The sequence below is a fragment of the Leuciscus leuciscus genome, assembly GCF_965113295.1.
Source record: "Leuciscus leuciscus genome assembly, chromosome: 19".
Taxonomy (NCBI): domain Eukaryota; kingdom Metazoa; phylum Chordata; class Actinopteri; order Cypriniformes; family Leuciscidae; genus Leuciscus; species Leuciscus leuciscus.
The window spans coordinates 22773143-22791726 of NC_138743.1; the positions used below are offsets into that span (position 1 = coordinate 22773143).

The window sequence follows — 18584 nt, forward strand, 5'->3', positions numbered from 1 at the left end:
AATATTAACGGATACAACTTTTGATTTGAATAATGCAAGAGTAATAAATGCTGTAAAAGTATTTTTCATTGTTAGTAATCATGCTAACTAATGAAGTAAACTAATATTGACAGATGGTATCTTATTGTTAAGTGTACCACCTAGATAATACATCGTTTTTGGTATTGGTACCGTACAAGACGTTGAGACCTGACCTTGTAAAGATCAGAGTCGGACACAAAAGTGCTACTGAAATATAGAATTCTAAAACGAAACCAAAAATAGGTGTTTATTTATTCTTTATTTAGCGACCAGAAGACGATGGAAGGATTAATGACAGTATGTTAACTGTGACCTGTGATAGACGGGCGGAACCAAGGCGAAGTGTTGTTGTTTGCGGGGGGGAGTGTTTTAACTGTCGCAGTGAAGTACAAGTACGAAGAGGAGAAGAGAGTTTAGAGGGCTTCTAAAAACAGATACTCGTTTAAATGATGAATGCGTATGATTAAGCAGGTGTAGCAATACTGAACGTTTTAGCGGTCTAAGTTACTTAGTTTAATACCGCTCGATCAACGCACCATATGTGGACTTAAATGGACTTTTTCTGCTTCCTAGACAGTGTCATTGAAATTACTTTTTTAACATGCATATGAGCCCATAAACTGTCTCATTTGACCCCTGTAATAATGAAGTAAACAATAGTAAAGATGAATGTTCAGTGAATTTTATAATAATATTGAAGGAGATACATATTCGCCTGGTCAAGCTCGACATGTTGTCAATAAACCTGCTCCGGCTACACTCAATGATAAGATGTTGTGGACAGAGACACTTTCACTGCCGCCCATCACTCTTAGCCTCTGCTCGGACTCATCTGATGAGGACAAACTCATCTTCCTATCTGAAAGCAAGAGGATCTATCACTGTTTCTCCTTCGTGTCTCTGTCTGAGGTCAAGATTGAGACTAAACAGCAGTATAACAGCGTTCAGACCTCCAGTTCATCGAGTGATCGTTCAGTCGACTCGTGAGTTTCACAGCTCAGGCAGACTGAGAGCTGTACCAGCACCCTTGATGTGGCTGGTACTGAAGCCCCTGCAGAAGCTCATCGCCATCATACTGGGCAGGTGGGTGACTCTTAAATCATCTCCTCCCTGTACTGTACATTCTTATTTTAGTTACTTTAAATTACTAGGTTTTATCAATAAATAATCTAACATAAGCACATTCTTTCAACATAAATACAAACTAACCTTGTTAAATTAGCTCAAAATATCTCACATTTTGGGTGTCTCCGTCCTCTTGTGGGGAAAATAATAATATAACATGATATTTCATGACTCTAATTGCCACTAGATGGCCTTATAGCTCTATATGGAGCAAATGAACTGTTCCACTGGGTCCTAAATTCAGTTTTTCTCTTCAGTATGTATTCAGGTACATATATAATAGACATTATAAAATCATGTTTTGGTAAAGTTTTAGCATTTTTATTAATTTACTTAAAACAATCTTTTGGACAGTTGTGAACATCACATGCACATTTGAACAACTTACAAAAATGCTTTAGATTCACTTCATCCACCTAAAGTCCTTCTATATACTGTGGTCCCCATAAATACTTGTCTTTACTGTGGTTAGTAAATGGGGAGCGTATGGCAAGTTATTGACACCAAAGTTCTTGGTTTTTTGTGAGGTATAAGATAATATTTAATAAGAACTCTGATTCAGATTTTGTGTGTCTCTCTCGGTCTCTAGGAGCATCAGAAAATGGTGGATGGCCCTGCCGCCCAATAAAAAGCAGCTGTTTCGTGAATGGACATGGCGTCGACGCTGGCACTTGTTGGGAGCTGTGTCGGGACTGCTGTTCTTCATCTCTCTCCTTTTTCTCACCCACCTGGATGAATCTCCCATTACAGGCAGGACCCGACTGCTGTTGTTCAGCAAGGAGGCCTTCTTGGAACTGGCTCAGTCCACTGCGGAAGCGGTACGCCTGCTCAAGTCCACACAACTTGTGTAGTCAGTTTTCTTTTTTTATTCAATGCAGTTACTATGAATTTATGATCAACAATAATACTTCCAGAGCAATAGGTAAGTCTATTAGTGTATGCAAATGCTTGGAGTTGGGCCAAAAATGTTTGATTTTATTGTGTTTAGAATATCTCAAGTCATTTAATTTTATTTCATGGTCTTTTGCTCCTCTTTCTCCTTTATTCTGTCTCTCAGTATATGGAGGAGTTTAAGGATTCTCTGATTGCTCCATCGGACCCCAGGCACCAGGCGGTGGAGCTACTGGTTCAGACTCTGGTAAAGAGGAACAAGGATATTGCTGAGATGTCCGCTGTCCCCTGGACCGTCCACGTGGTTGACGGCCCACCCATCAACGCATTTGTTTTGCCAGTGAGTCATATCTGATAACATAATAACCAAATTGTTTGTCTAATAAAAAAATCAACTCTATTCAATTTAAAGGGGTCACTGTTTTTTGTTTTGTTTTAGTTTTTTAATTTTTCCACTTATAACTTTTTCGTCTGCCAATTTTTAAAAGCAACTCTGACTGCACAGAAAAACATCCATCTCAGAGTTTGCATATATACGAACACACACATATACATATGTAATATATATAAATGTAATATATCGCGTCTAACTTAAACTTAATCGCATCTAACATAAAAGTTGTAGTTTGTGTAAACTAAAACTTTTATGTTAGATGCGATTAAGTCGCATTTAATTGATTTGACAGCATTAATAAATACACAAATAAATATATAAATTCGGTAGCACTTTATTTTACAGTCCTGTTCCCCATGTACATACTATGTACTTTTTTTATAGTAATTGCAATAACTGGGTAATAACTTCGAAAGAACCAATGAGGTTCATTCTCGTGTTACACAGCACGTTTGAGCTGCTGTTTTTCGCTGATCAGTGTTTAAATGTGAATAAAAGCCAAATTCCGTATGTTCATCTTATAAAGTGATGGAGTCTCTTCAGAAAATGTTTACTAAACCGCTCATTTTATATAGATTAATTTTACGATCTCTTTTTTAACTTTGAGAAGCATCGAAGTGGTAGTTGCATAGCTGTCTATAGAGGGACAGAAAGCTCTCAGATTTAACAAAAAATCTCTTAAAGGTGCTCTTAGTGATGTCACGCGTTTTTTAGGCCAAAATTTTTTTTGTCACATACAGCAAACATCTCCTCACTATCCGCTAGCTGCCTGTCCCCTGAACACACTGTAAAAAAAACACGGTCTCTCTAGACACCACAGGCTCCACAAACGGCAACAAAAACAAACTGGGCTCACCCGCACCACGAAACACAACAAACAGTGCTCCAGCCAATCACCGACAAGAAGTATTTGAGGGGTGTGGTTTGGGGGTTAGTGCCCGTGGACATGAAGGGGGTGTGGAGGAGAGACGAGAGAGAAGCATGAAGAGGGAAGTTTGAATTATGGCCGACACACGACTAAAGAGACGACGTTCCGATGAACAAATTGTAAAGAAGAGGGACAAGGATAAGGAACGCGCGAAGTCCCGAATTTACATCGGAAAAACCCTCGAAATGTGGCGAGAACTCCGCCGGCAGAAGGGCTTCCAATCAGACATTCAGTTGCTCTGTTTTTGCAGAACAGGTAAATCCATTTTTCTTTCTAAATTGACGTTCATGTTCGCCAAACCAACACAAGGATGTAATTAGCTAGAACTATGCAGTCAGCGTTAGCTTTGGTGAATACAATATATGTTTCTAGCAGCTAGCGATCAATCTCTATTGTAAATGGTCAAGCAAATTCACAGAAGTGCGACAATTTGTGTGAATTATTGTTTTCACCCACTGTTTGTTATGGATTTGAATGTTCATTTATAGGCTATTGACAACTTTGACTAAATTTGTTTACGCCGCCGCCGTTGTTTATTCTCATTGGGAAACGCGAAGCTAACGTTATCTTGCTATTATTGCGTCCTTGTATGGGAGCTATAGTTATAGTTATAACCTCAGGTGGCGAAACGATTTTAAGACAATGTTTCTCTTTTTCTGCATTCTGTTCTGCAATATATAAAAGTATTTATCTAACTTGGTGACATTACACATTTAATGAAGTATCAGTAAAACTTAACTTTGTTTTTAGTGACTACTTTGACTTTCCTTTATGCCGGAACTTCCCGGAAGGGAGGGGAGGAGGGAGGAGACGGGATGAGGAGGAGGGAGGGTCTAGCTAGCCTTCGTTTTGTTTGACAACAATTCGAATGTCAACACTCCCGGCATCACTTAGAGCACCTTTAATTTGTGTTCCAAAGATGAATGAAAGTCTTACAGGTTTGGAACGACATGAGGTGTTTGATTAATGACAGAATTTAATTTTTGGGTGAACTAACCTTTTAATTCACTGCACATGATTAAAGGAAATCTTGAGACTGATTACTAGAGGAGAAAATGACTCTGATTTCACAGCTGGAATGATTGTGTGTGTGCATGTGTTTCAGAATGGAGAGATCTTCGTCTTCACAGGAATGCTGCAGGCTGTAGCAGACATTCATCAGCTGGTCTTTGTACTGGGACATGAGATGGCTCACGCTCTGATTGGTCATGCCGTAAGTCCCCAGCACAAAAACACCCGATTGGACATTTTTTGTTGTTGTAATTTTATCAGTAAATATTAATAAGCGTAATATTAATATCTGTAAGTTATCTCTCTTAGGGTCATTTTGATTTCAATTTAAATATATATCTGTATTACATGGTCTGCTATCTGCACACATTGTCAGATGGTTGTAGGGCCCTCGGACTGCCTCTGGCCCTTTATAGTTTGGATCAAATTAAATTTGTACTTCCTTTGCTGTGTCTCTCAGCTTTTTTCTGGAAGTAAAACACCCTTCATTAGATTCAAGTGCTAGCTTTATCTCTCTTTTGCGTGCGTCATGTTTGACTTTCATCTCTTCACTTGGTTTAAATGAAGAGAAGTAGGCGTCCTGTCTCAGAGGCACTAAGCACTGTTAAGGGTTCGGTTTAAAGAGATGTTTTAGTTTCAGAGCTGTTGCATCACTGCATGCTTATGGGTCTGGTTAGAGTGAAGGAGCTTAGCACTCATATGAGGGCTAACATGGTATGGCTGTGAAAAACTAAATTGATTCTGTGACTGAACATTCCCTTTAAAGCCAAGCTCACTTTATTAGACTCAAGTGTTTCCTTAGTTATTTTAAGTCAGCAACAAGCTGACGCTCTTATGAGACTCCTTCTGACTTGTTGCAGATACTACAAACCTGCATGCACACTGTAATCAACGATTATTTTATTCTTGGATCGTAGCTACAGTTGAGAGGAAAAACAATCTCAGTATAATTGATGCACATGATTTCTTTCATATTCTTTCTGTTCAGCAAAGGATACCAAAAAAGTATTTTACATATTTGTGAGGACCAAACCGAGATTTAAGTTTCATTGTCATTAAAAATTGTATCTAAAAGAGCAGCATAGACATTTAATAAAAATAAACCAGTTATGTTTAAAAGAATAATAATGGGGGGAAAACACAGACATATGGGTTTAAGGGTGAAGAAAGTGAAAACCATACGTTTCAATGCAAGTAAGCTATATTAATAGGTTAAAAAAGGTATACGAATTTATGCCCATGCAAATGACATAATTACATTACAAATCTACTTTGCAGCATGTACCTGGCCACTTTTGGACATGTGTTTTGGCATATCTGTTGCCCTTCTTTCAGTAGAATGGGTATTGTAATTACAATTCAGTGTGATTTATTATGTCTCTCGTCGTTAAATTGCTCGTTTCTTTTTCTTTGTTTTTCTACATTGTTCCTAATTGGGCATGCTGTCAGAGAATGGGCTGCTAAGCAAGAGTAAAAATGGTTCTTAACATCAAAATACAAACAAATTAGCATAGCAGATAAACAACGAAATCAACAAAGACAGAAAAGCCTGTATTGAATTTCTTTCTCTTTCTCAGGCGGAGCAGGCCAGTTTGTCTCACGTGGTGGACCTGCTGTCTGTCGTCCTGCTAACGGCGATCTGGGCCATATGTCCTCGGGACAGTTTAGCTCTGCTGGGCCAGTGGATTCAGGGCAAACTAGTGCAGGTGACGGTTGACCTTGTGATCTCTGTTTTACCCTTTTTCAATCGATTCCTAATCTGCCTTCATTCCACATGTTTTCACTGAAGTAAAGATGGTCTTGAATCAGAGATGTTCACAGCTAATCAAGACACTTCATTTCGAGTCTGTTTGAAATAAAATGATATATGGGTTACTAAACAGTTTTTGGTCCCCATTGACTTCCATAGTAGGAATAAAAAAACGATGAAAGTCAATGGTGCCCCACAACTGTTTGGTTACGGACATTCTTCAAAATATCTTCTTTCGTGTTCAACAGAGGAAAGAAATTCATACATGTTTGGAACAACATGAGGTTGAGGATATGATGACAGAATTTTCATTTTTGGGTGAACTATCCCTTAAGACATTGATGGGACTCTGTTTACATTGGGTTTGTCCATTAACGATGCAAACACTCCTTAAATATTGATTCTAAAATCCCCTAAAGACCCTTTTAAACAACAATTATACTCCTCCACTCGAGCTCAAAGTAACCTTCTCAAGTACTCTCTCACCACCATTATAAAACAATAACAATATCTCAGAGGAGATCTTATTTGGGTTTCTAAGGACTTCAATTTGAGGTTAGTTTAAATTCAGCTACATCTATTTGTCTTCTAAATGGATATTGAATTAGCATTTTCTGGATCACTGTGAGGCATAAAACAAAGGCCCACTTTCAATTTAATTGTACTTCAGTTTTTTTATGGTGTTTTTCTTCTAAGATACCATGTACTATCCTACTCTTTTTATGTGGAAATTTTCACCCCTTTCTTTCCTTGTTTTTCCAGCTTCTTTGCCTATTATATTTAAAATAAATTACATTTTAATGGTTGGGCTTTTTATCTCCTAGTCATTTTGTTCTCCAAATATGGTTCACTTTATTCTGTCCATCTTCCTCTGTTTACCCAATATAACTCATGTGTGCGCTGTCAGAATAGCTAATTTAACTGCATATTCTCTCTGATTTTCTCTGTCTGTGTTGTAGTTCTTATTTGACCGGCCCTTCAGTCGTAAGCTGGAGGCAGAGGCGGACCAGGTTGGGCTACAGCTGGCTGCCAAGGTACTGCAGATATTATCAGATTCTGTACACAGTCTTCTTGTAGCAACACCAAGCTTTTGGTTCAATTCCAAGGGAACGCATACTGATAAAATGTCTACATAAAATGCACTGTAAGTTCTGTTTCACAGTGTAAGCAGCTTATAGGTTTATTCAGGTTTCTGAATGTACAGTGCGTGCATAAGCAGCGCAATGCTGTGTAGCAGAAGTACAGCTTCAAGAAGACTTTTGGTGTTAAGCCTATTTTTGCACCTTGTAACTGAATTTGTTTGGGGGAAAAAAACTGTCTGTCACGCTTAGTGAAAATTCTATGAATTGACACAGACAACACTTTCTTTTCAGTGAATCAGACTAAATCAAGATGATTCATGCAGTTTATAGCTCAGTGTTATTTAAGTCATCTTTATATACTTTATAGTATTTATAAATATTTTGAATTAGCTTTTTTAATTTTTTATTAATTTCAACTTGTTTAGTTTTTGTTTTCTATATAGCTTGAATTTTTATCTTCAGTACTTTTAATTAAATGTATTCATTAATTAAGTTTAGGTTTTCCATCTAATATTTCTAGTTTATTTTATTTTAGCTCTAATTCAATTACTGAAAACAATTTTTAATAGTTTGTTTTAGTTAACAATAACCGCACTGTTATATCTATGCTTTGGAATTAAGTTTAGTTTAATGTAGAGCATGTACATTAATTGGCATTTAAAGCATAAAAAAAAAAAAAAGATTTTCCTCCCCTCACATAAATTTGATTGCATGGTGATTATGTTTGTTGCAGTTAAATCTGATTCATTCCAAAACTGTTGTGTGTGTGTGGTGTGAAACAGGCCTAAGCCGCATTGGCTTAAAATGTAAAAAAAAAAATGAATGTGATAAATGATCTGTAAGATTTTTTGTTATATATGTTTTTTTCTTTGGTTCTTTTTACACCTGGTATTAAGAAGCGTTTTCGTCAACCCGATCACAAGAGGGTGTAAACGGTGGCTGCATCCGAAAACATAGGCAGTGACTTGTTGCCTCGCTACCCTATCAGGCAATGACTTTGCAGGCAGCGTTTGCGCACAAAGGTTCCTCACGAAACTGAATTTCGGACAGACTTCTGAGGCAGTGTTACGGTTTAATGATCTACAGAAAAAAAGAGCAAGCTTTAGTGAAAACTAAGTAAAAATGTAATGACTACAATAGTAATTTCTCGCTAGAAATGACATCTTAAGTGAAAAAACATTGATCAAAAATTTACATTTACACACAAACTGATGACTAACTTTCAGACGCCTTTATTCAGACGTCTTTATCCTTTATTTTTCTTAATTTTTCTCAACTGTCACAGACTGGAAAGCACAGGATTACACATTTGATCGGATTGCTTTGATGTGGTCGAATGTATTCGAACGGCCACAAAAGACCACCTGACCTAATGCGTAAACATTATGGGAAGCGCGCTAGCCAGACAGGATTTAAACTTTAACAGCTGAGGACCTAAATTTGGTCTGAAGTCAAATAACGTACTGCACAATGTTCTCTCACCATTCCTGATTTCTAACACTTGGTCTTGCGTCATTTCATATGTTCATATGTAAATTGCAAAAACGTATCTTAATACCAGATGTAAACGGGGCCTTATACAGTATTACATGCTTGACTTAAATTGCAAATAAAGTAACTTTTGAAGTCATTCTTAGGAATTAAACACTTCAACTCTACGCCACTCTGAATAAAAGCTGTATAACTATTTACTTATGATGACTAGAAAACTGGATAAATTAAAACCTTGAGACACAATTCAGGGGAACCTACATATCAGTAATTTATAGCCGTAGGTCCTACATTACCTCTAGATGGCACTGTTTCTTTACAAACTGCTTCATAAAAGCGTTTCTCTGCATGTGGCAATGGTCTGATTCACGGTGTAGTGCTCTTCCTGTCAGCATGTCTCCTGATCCCATGCTTGGCATCATTATGGAGAAACAGTCAATTCCCTTCTATCTCTTATAGTAGTAATAACGGGCCGCCTGCTGCTCGTAAATGGGCCCAGATCCGGCCTGCCACAGCCGGCTCGGTGAAGGACACAGGCACGTTGCATGGCTAGCTCCACTCAGTCATGATTCATGCTGTCCGTGAGCCAGCCTGCTCTCGGCTTTAGCTCCAGCTAATGACGTTGTCCAGAGCTCCGAGCGCCCGTCGGGTTGTGTGCGTGTCATCTCCCTGTTTGCTTCCTTTGATGATGGCAGGGCTTTAACATGCCAGAAAAGCATCTCTTTATGTGTATTTGAGATTTGTGTGTGTTTCTGACAGGCGTGTGCTGATGTGAGGGCGGCCACAGTGTTTTGGCAGCAGATGGAGATCTATGATCAGTTGAGTGGCCAACCAACCATCCCCGAATGGCTGTCCACACACCCTTCCCACCAAAACCGTGTCAGACAGTTGGACCGCCTTGTTCCTGAGGTAAAGCACACAAAAGCAAATACATGCATCATTAGACATTAGTATACAGGTTTATATGAGTGAAACCTTTCCACACAAATGCTAAACCATAACATGTACGTCAGTATTAAATTTATGGTGGTATTTCAATTTATCTAAGAATAAAGAACCGTTAAAGCCATGGCCTAGCATACTTATTCTCAACCATGCTAAGCTTTGGCACCCATGCATCATTTCCCAGTTGCATGCTCAATCCCATTTCCCTGTCCTTCCTTGTAATTTCCAATCTTCTCTAAAAAAGTGGCAAACGTATGGACTCTGAGGACTAAAAGTACCAGATAAAGTACCACATAAAAGGAAAAATCAATTATCAGTGTATTGATCAGAAAATGTAAATAATAGGGTTGTGAATAGATTAAAATTTGAATGCTTAATTTTATAATCAATCGCACACTTAACGTTAAATTAAGCATACACCGTTTATCTTCATAACAAATTCATTTTGTCATCATTTACTATATCCACAAAAGTAAACCATCAGATTGAAGGATGATTCTCACAAAACTGTGTTTTCCGCAAGCTTTTTTCTTGGTAAATTTAGGTTTCTTTCCAAAAAAGGACACCAAATAACCAAATGATATGTTACTCGCGGTAAATCAAGGAAACAAGGAATTCAATCAATAAGACTAACAGTGTTGAGCTATATATAACAATGATTAGTTTTCTGTTGATAAAAGAATCCAAATAGTTGCTCACCTGTCTAATAAAACACATAATATATTGAAGTGTCTTTGGTGTTTTCATGGTTTATACGGAAGTAAAACTGGAAATCAAGGGTAACGCGAATATGACGACGCAATGACACTGGTTAAATTGCTGATTTCTATGCATTTAAATGTTGGAAGCATTTGGGATAATGTAAGTACACAAGTCAACAAAATATATAACATTGTTTTAGTGTTTTTTTTTATAATTTAATCCAAAAATCGTACATATTGTGTTTTTAAGTGTTATGTACAACGTCAGCACTTGAGCTGCATGAACTCCTCAGATTTGTGTAGAACCTGATGATCAGGTTCTCCATCCTGATTTGAGATGATCCAAAGAGCATCTTCAGCTTTAATGGAACCAAGGAAATAGCTACGGAAAGCTCTAAGAAAGACTATTGTTTAGGTATGTTATAAGATTGTTTATATGACTGGTGTTTTCAATACTATTAATGCAAAAGTGCAGAGCTGTTTTCTGTATTCAACTTAAAGGGATAGTTCACTCAAAAATGAATATTGTGTCATCACTTACTCAACCTCGTGTTGTTCTAAACCTGTATGGGTTTCTCTGTTCTGTTGAACACAAAAGAAGATATTTTGAAGAATGTCGGTAACCAAACAGTTGATGGACCCCATTGACTTCCATAGTAGGGAAAAAAATACTATGGAAGTCAATGGGGTCCATCAACTGTTTGGTTACCGACATTCTTCAAAATATCTATCCCTTTAAGGAATACGTCGTGGGTACTTTGTTCTCTTGATTTAAAGAGTACCCATCAGAAACACGCACCGTAGGGCTCGCAGACACGTCTGAAATCCAGACTTCACCATAGCTAACAAGACGTCTGGAGACCTCTGCTCTGGAGCAAACTCCACCTTCTACACACATGCCTTAGACCACGTTCATTGTGGAAATGAACAAATAAATGCTCTACTGCTGGAGGGGAAAACCAAACACAAAGGGCTGGAGGATCCATGAAACTCAACATTCATATGGTGGAATCCTTAGATCAGTACCTTCAGCCACAGAAGAGAGCCTTCATAAGTGATTGAGGCTAAATAATTCATGTGAGCTGTTATGCGGTACATCAAGATATATAGTGCAATTCATGACAGTGATTTGTTGGAGCGTGAATTGAACTCCATCAAGATCTTATGCTTGATTCTGAACAAATGCAATTTCCTCTCATAAAAAAAAAAATGTCGGCAGTCAATCTAGGGATCTAGGCATTGGAATAAATGCCCCCCCCCAAAAACTCTGCCTTGCCAACCCAATCAGTTTTTAGAGTTAATCAGTTTTTTGCGATTTGTGCATTGATTACAAACAATCTGAGGCAGTTGTGCAGTGTGTTGAGCGGTTTGATGAAGTGCTGTAGAATGCCCTAGCCAATCAAAAAATAACATCAGAAAATTGAAGTATTTTTCTTTTGTAAGCTGAAAGTAACAGCGCAGCGTGTTATACACTCTCGAGGCACTTCAGTCTGTTGTGGAAAAGCAGAGGCTGACAATCACACGAGCCAAAACGGGCAGAAATATTTGCAAGCTATCAAGGTGCGAATTACAGGGATATCTTAATGAATATCTTCATATTTACTTGAAAATCTGAATATACATTTCTGTAGCTCCGACTCATTTTAAAGTGTCATTTGGCCGAAAATGGGTCATACAATTTTAATACCTGAGCAGTTCGCTATAAACGTCGCTTATTTAAGAATGTGCATTTATTGCATGGATGGAGCAAGAATATAATGTAGTGTATAAAATGCATATGCATAGTTCTGTTGAAACCTTGTCCTCTTTGACTTGCTGTTAACTGAATGTATGATGTAAACTATCTGCTTAAATAACAAATAAGAATGTGCTGCTTATCTTTCAATTAGTTAGCAGCCATTCACACAGAATGATTGTTTTGTGGTTAAAAACTCGAGACAAAGGTCAATGAAGCGTAAATAAATGCAAGGTCTATAGACACATACAAAATTAAAATAAAAGTTTAAATGCCAAGTTCTGTCATGAAACTCTTGATGGCGCAGGCTGATGAACCAAACTGTTGATATTTACAGCGTTTACTACTTGGCACAAGCTGATTGGTTCATGTTGCATCTGCAGCCAATGAGCTTGCAGTTTGCAGCGCACTCCACCTTCCCCAGCTCCACCTGTATAGATCTGCTATGGGTAATTGATATATACTATTTGTGCAGCAGCCGTAATATGTCTTACACGCTCACAGCAGCGCATCGGCATATGTATTGGCAGTAGCAAGTTCCTGTACTTGCTCTTCAGCAGCAGCAATAATCTATAACAACAGCAATAATCAACAACAGAAGCAGCGTGGCATATCTATTCAGCCAAGGCCAAATACATTAACATTGTCATATCCATTACTATGCTAAAATTCTGCCAAGAGTTGTCATGATAGGACTTATTTTAATTTGTGAGGCATGTTTTTAGAAAGCCACGACATGCCACGAGGCTTCAAAAGTATGGAACCGTGTTAAAGTTGCATCCATCCATCCATCCATCCATCCATCCATCCATCCATCCATCCATCCATCCATCCATCCATCCATCCATCCATCCATCCATCCATCCATCCATCCATCCATCCATCCATCCATCCATCCATCCATCCATCCATCCATCCATCCATCCATCCATCCATCCATCCATCCATCCATCCAGCTTATGTGTAGTTATCTTCTAGTCATTGATTAGCGTATTCTGTCTTGATCATCTATAAATCGCGTTCCCGGGGGTGGGGTTTATGTAAATTGTAGGGTTCATGATGTCACTAACCCGGGAGGAATGTTGTGTAGTCCCTACCAGCCGTTTGTTGTAGACCTTAAAAAGCAATTTCTTTAAAATAAAATATCTCCCTTTGCTTTGAAGTTTGAGCGTCGTAACTTTGCTGGTGTTGTTTATGCTCAAACAGCAACATTACACACTAACTGAAGTTAGAAAAGTGAAATCATAATCAAGCACCCCTTTAAAGATCTGATGTTAGGCAACAGATGGAAAATTATAATTCACTTTCACACTTTTAAGAGTCTTCAAAAAATAAATAAATAAATAAATAAATCAGGCACTGAAACACCTACTGTAAAATGATGAAATATTTACAATTTGTAATATGTTGCTTGCAAAAACATCCCCTCACAATTCACAGCTATGGCCATCAACAGAGAAAGGCATATGGTGTAGTTACAGCATCCACCTGCAGGGGCAAAATGGATGATGCCAACACTTAACCACTTGCTTTAAACAAAGAGCTCAGGTTAACGTACCGTTTATCGAGTAAACTGTATATTGTAGAACAGCACAGTCAATGTGTGAATTTTAGTGGCATGCAGGGGCCTTACTTGACCTTGAGCTTGAACTCTTAACAGTCCTGCCTGCATACTCACAGACTCCAAACACATAAGCAACAGATGGCCAGGACACTAATTGTCCATCAACTGTAATGCGTGTGTGTTTCTGTTGTTGAGTGGAAGCTATTACTCCTTCGGGAAGTTATTTTAAAACGCCCTCCATTTCTCTCTATTCTCACCCTCTTTAACCTGAGCCAATGGAGAGTCGTCCTCCATGTTCTCGCTAATGAGAATTACCGTGTGTGTGTGTGTGAGAGAGAGAGAGTGTCTGTCTTCTGGTGCCTGTTACAGGTGAATTTTGAAGACGTCACCTTTATAAGAGTGACTGTTTGAGAGTAACTGGTCTGACTTGTCAAGGAAGTTCAGATTTTCAAAGGCAGGTTGACGTGTATGGCCCTGTCCCAAATGGCACACTTCATGTGCACTTTCGGTCTTGTGGACTTACAATGGCTGCCACGTGCGCGTGTCCGTTAAGTCCGTGAGACCGCAGTGTGTCCCATTTGTCATTTTTAGATCTCAGAAGGGTGCTCGCGAGCGCCCCCATGTGGTCGATTTGCGCCCTTGATGCGCACTTTTGCCGAGCCCGCACTGATGCGGACTCCACAGCAGACTTCTTCCCGACAGTCAAAGCGGCATTACGTCGCGAAAGTGTGGACTCAGAGGAAGACCGCGAGTGCTTAGGGTTCCATTTGGGACAGGGCCTATATTGCTGTGGACTAGACCTGCTTAAAGGGGTGGTATAATGCCCTTTTCACAAGATTTAAAATAAATCTCTGATGTCCCCAGAGTGTGTATGTGAAGTTTTAGCTCAAAATACCCCACAGATATTTTTATATAGCATGTTAAAGTTGTCCCTTTTTGAGGGTGAGAAAAAACGCACAGTTTTTGAGTCTGTCTCTTTAAATGCAAATGAGCTGCTGCTCCCAGCACAGAGGGCGGAGATACAACAGCTTGTGTCCTTTTACCTCACATAGACATGCACTGGAAATGTAAAAAACTTTTAGCCTTTTATGTTCAAACCGAAGTCAGAAAGATGGAGAAACTCAAGAAGTGACAACATGTAGACAACATTTCTGAATGGTTAGTTGGTGAATTTATGTAGCTTATGTGTAGTTATCTTCTAGTCATTGACTAGCATATTCTGTCTTAATAATCTATGGCATTCCCGGGTGAGGGGTTTATGTAAATTTTAGGGTTTGTGATGTCACTGTCCCGGGAGGAATGTTGTGTAGTCCCTGCCAGCCGTTTGTTGTAGTCCTTAAAAAGCAATTTCTTTAAAGGAGTCATGAACTGGATTGTTTTATTATTTTATAATGTTGCCTGGGGTGCCCTTATAATGTTAGTATGATTTTTACATCAAAAATTGTCATAATTTATAAATAAAAGCCATTTTTCCAAGCCTGATTTCAGCCTCAGATTTGAACGCTCTGTTTTAAGGGGCGTGTCTGCTGTGAGACTGCAGTGCAAACGACCACTGCTGTGATTGGCTGACATGCTTGCATATGAAATAGCTAGTATTACATGAACTCTCTCGAAAACTTTTGCTACGTTTTTACTATTACAGCTATCGAGATTAACAAATCGTGAAAAGTATCGTTTAAAGCATTATATTTAAATCTATTCCATCACATGAAAGGTTGCAGCATGATGAGCACTGACTGAGCAGATGACAGACAGTCTGTTGATCGCGTGAATAAAGATCTTATCATTGCAACGCAATTTTTGTAAAATGTTTAGCACAGACAAGCCAGTGGGAAGGGTTGTAGGAACCGCGTCATTAAAAATGAATTTAATCCACTGGTCCCTGATAGCTTGGTCCGTTCTTGGGAGAGAAAATACATTTCCATGTTGATTCTGACAGTCAACAACAGAGCAACTCACGTGTGCGCCACGTTTCTGCATCTTTTACGGTCGAGTGCGTACTTCGAATCGGAATTCAGTAATGGCGGCGCTCGACTGAATATGAGGGGGAGAGGGGCAGGGCGGGCTTCCTGCAGCATAGGTCTGCGGTGTCCATATATGGTATATCCTGCGCCGACTTGACGTCAAGTCGGGCAGAAATTAACATCACGTATTTGAGTGCGCGTGCACGTGGGCTGGTTGACGAACCCAGGGGTAAACAAACGCTTCACTTTTAAATATCGGCTTCCCGGCCAGTGTATAATCGTTAGGCAATCATAACATAAATTTTTTCTCGTGGAAAAGTGAAAATTACAGGTCATGACTCCTTTAAAAGAAAATATCTCACTTTGCTTTGAACTTTGAGCGTCGTAACTTTGCAGATGTTGTTTATGCTCAAACAGCAACATTACACACTAACTAAAGTTAAAAAAGTGAAATCATAATCAACCACCACTTTAAAGACGTTCACATCAGTGTGAAAGATGACATAGACTTATAATTGGATTTTTGTATAATTGGATTTGTATTAAATTAAAATAATAGTATATACATATGTGTGTATATGTTACACATGTTATATTTGATATGATTAATTTTATAAATAATAATGTAAATTATATATTATTTTCATATGTTTATCATACATATTTAAAATATATTTACACATTTATATTTATAATTTATTCAACCTGGTTTCATCCTTTATTGGCATTGTTTTTGAAGCTAAATTACTTCACGAACAAAGAAAGAAATAGAAAAAATTTAAATCTTTGATAATGAAAATATTCTGAAAATGGTTTAGTGTACTAAATGGTTTAGTGTACCAAGTTTACTTAACATAAATCTTTTTCTTCTTTGTTTTAATCTGTAAAATAAAGAATGCACCTGCTTTTTAAAACTTAAAGTGTTCTGTGTCACTTTGGTCGTAAGTATATGCTACTGATGTGTCCCTCTTGGGTAATTGTTTTCAAGCTTTATTCCAGCCACTCTTTCATCGAGTGACATTTGTTTTGTAAAGTTTCCCTAATGGCCTGGTTCTCAAACATTGCGGTGTTGCTTAAAACTGCCTGTCTTCCTGGATGGAGTGTGTATTTAGCAGCTCAGTTTGATATGTTCTCCCTTGGGCAGATGGTTCAGAAATTGAATAATAATTTAACTAGACAATTCTTTACGTTAAGTGTCCTTTGTGCTAGTGCTGGTTGTTTATGTTTCAAGAGGCATTATTGATCTAGTGTTATGAGGGCTGTTTCTTCATCACCCGTAATGGAGGTCAGAGGTTATAGTTCAGGGGTCACAGACAGAAAACAAATCAGTCTTTGTAAACGCATGTGGATGCCTTTAATGTGAGAGATCCTTTTCAATGTCCATCCATCCATCCATCCATCCATCCATCCATCCATCCATCCATCCATCCATCCATCATCCATCCATCCATCCATCCATCCATCCATCCATCCATCCATCCATCCATCCATCCATCCATCCATCCATCCATCCATCCATCCATCCATCCATCCATCCATCCATCCATCCATCCATCCATCCATCCATCCATCCATCCATCCATCCATCCAATAACTACTTTAAACCATCCATCTGGATTTTATATCACTATTTCCATCATTCCATCAATCCATTTCTTCAAAAAAAAAAAAAAAAAAATCCTTTCCCTTTGAAACATCACTTATCAGGCTTATGCTACTCTGAATAATACCTGAACTTCGTATTTTGAGCACTTCCTGCGTTGTTGTTGCTTTTGCCTCTTTATGATGACTCGCTGAATTTAGTCCTAATTTGTAAGTCGCTTTGGATAAAGGCGTCTGCTAAATGACTAAATGTAAATGTAAACTATTCCAATCCAAATTTGATGTCACTATTTCAATCCATCTATCCATCCAACTATCTATTTTTTTAATAACTTTTCCAATCAATCTATCTAGATATCATATCCATCCATCCATCCATCCATCCATCGAGATTTGTTTAAAACTCTTTCCCATCCATCCATATTTCTTATCACTACACTGTCCATCCGTCCCGTCCCCTGGGTGGAGATGAGGAGATGGTAGGTTTGTAGGGCAAAGCTCAAATCCATCTGTATTAATCTGTGTCATTCTCTGTGTCGTTATAGGCTCTGGAGCTCCGTGCACGCTGTGACTGTCCCGCCCTCCCCGAAGTTGACCCCCGTGTTGTTTTTTACAAGAGCGTTCAATTGCTTCTAGACAAAATTGAAAAACAAGAGCTGATGGATAAAGAGGAAAAGATTGAGAAAGAGAGAGCTGGAGTCATGTTGCCACTCCCTCAAACCCATCCCGTCCCGGCTCAGGGGTCTCCGCCTCAGCTGGGGGGAGTGCTGGCCACATCCGCTCTGCCACAAACTCTGCTTAGTAAATGAGACTTGATGAAATGTGACTGACAGGGACAAATTCAAGCTTTCCTTTTCACTTCTCTTTTTCAAGTCCATTGGCTCTGAACAAGGCCTGAGAGTATCGTCGGATAGAACTGGACAGTTTTTATTTTTGAATCCATTACACTAGTTGTCACTTTAATAAACATTTGATGCCTATGTCAACTGCTGCTAATAGTCTGTGAGATTATTTGGAATAGGCATATGTACATCATTTGTGTGTGATGCTTGAGTTTATGCCCTCAATTCAAGTATCCGCTGCAGTGTGTTCGTGTTAATAATGGAGCAATTGTAAATGGGCTATTTAATTATGTTATTAGCATAAGACCCCTGTGAAGTTGAATGCATTATGGTGTATAGTACATTATTCATCAAACATCTGCCTTTGCTTTAATGTCCCCTATAGGTTCTATGCTGTGATATAACTCGGCTGTATAGCAGCTAATGTCACTGATTTTAAAGCTGCATGGAGCTGTGGACACACTTCATTTTTCAGAGGATTTGTCAATGGCCAGCTGACGGCAAATTAGCCCAACGTTTGCGTTCTTAACTGCACTGT

The 18584-nt window shown here is 38.6% G+C and overlaps 2 protein-coding genes across 2 annotated transcripts in view; one reads left to right on the plus strand and one right to left on the minus strand.

Moving 5' to 3' along the window:
- LOC309481799 (uncharacterized protein) overlaps positions 1-18584 on the minus strand; it is a 232292-nt gene that overhangs the window by 189461 nt on the left and 24247 nt on the right. The window lies entirely within an intron of this gene.
- oma1 (OMA1 zinc metallopeptidase) lies at positions 386-18195 on the plus strand. The gene is made up of 8 exons (XM_082146859.1): positions 386-1104; positions 1736-1964; positions 2204-2377; positions 4465-4572; positions 5948-6076; positions 7080-7154; positions 9453-9602; positions 17750-18195. The coding sequence occupies exons 1-8, from the start codon at positions 752-754 to the stop codon at positions 18011-18013; spliced, it is 1482 nt and encodes a 493-aa protein (XP_082002985.1). The 5' UTR covers positions 386-751; the 3' UTR covers positions 18014-18195.

Excerpts from the sequence above, each read along its gene's own strand:
- oma1 (XM_082146859.1), top strand. The coding sequence starts at position 752 with ATGTTGTCAATAAACCTGCTCCGGCTACACTCAATGATAAGATGTTGT. Across the intron at positions 2,378-4,464 it reads TCAACGCATTTGTTTTGCCA|AATGGAGAGATCTTCGTCTT; the intron begins GTGAGTCATATC and ends CATGTGTTTCAG. Across the intron at positions 9,603-17,749 it reads TGGACCGCCTTGTTCCTGAG|GCTCTGGAGCTCCGTGCACG; the intron begins GTAAAGCACACA and ends GTGTCGTTATAG.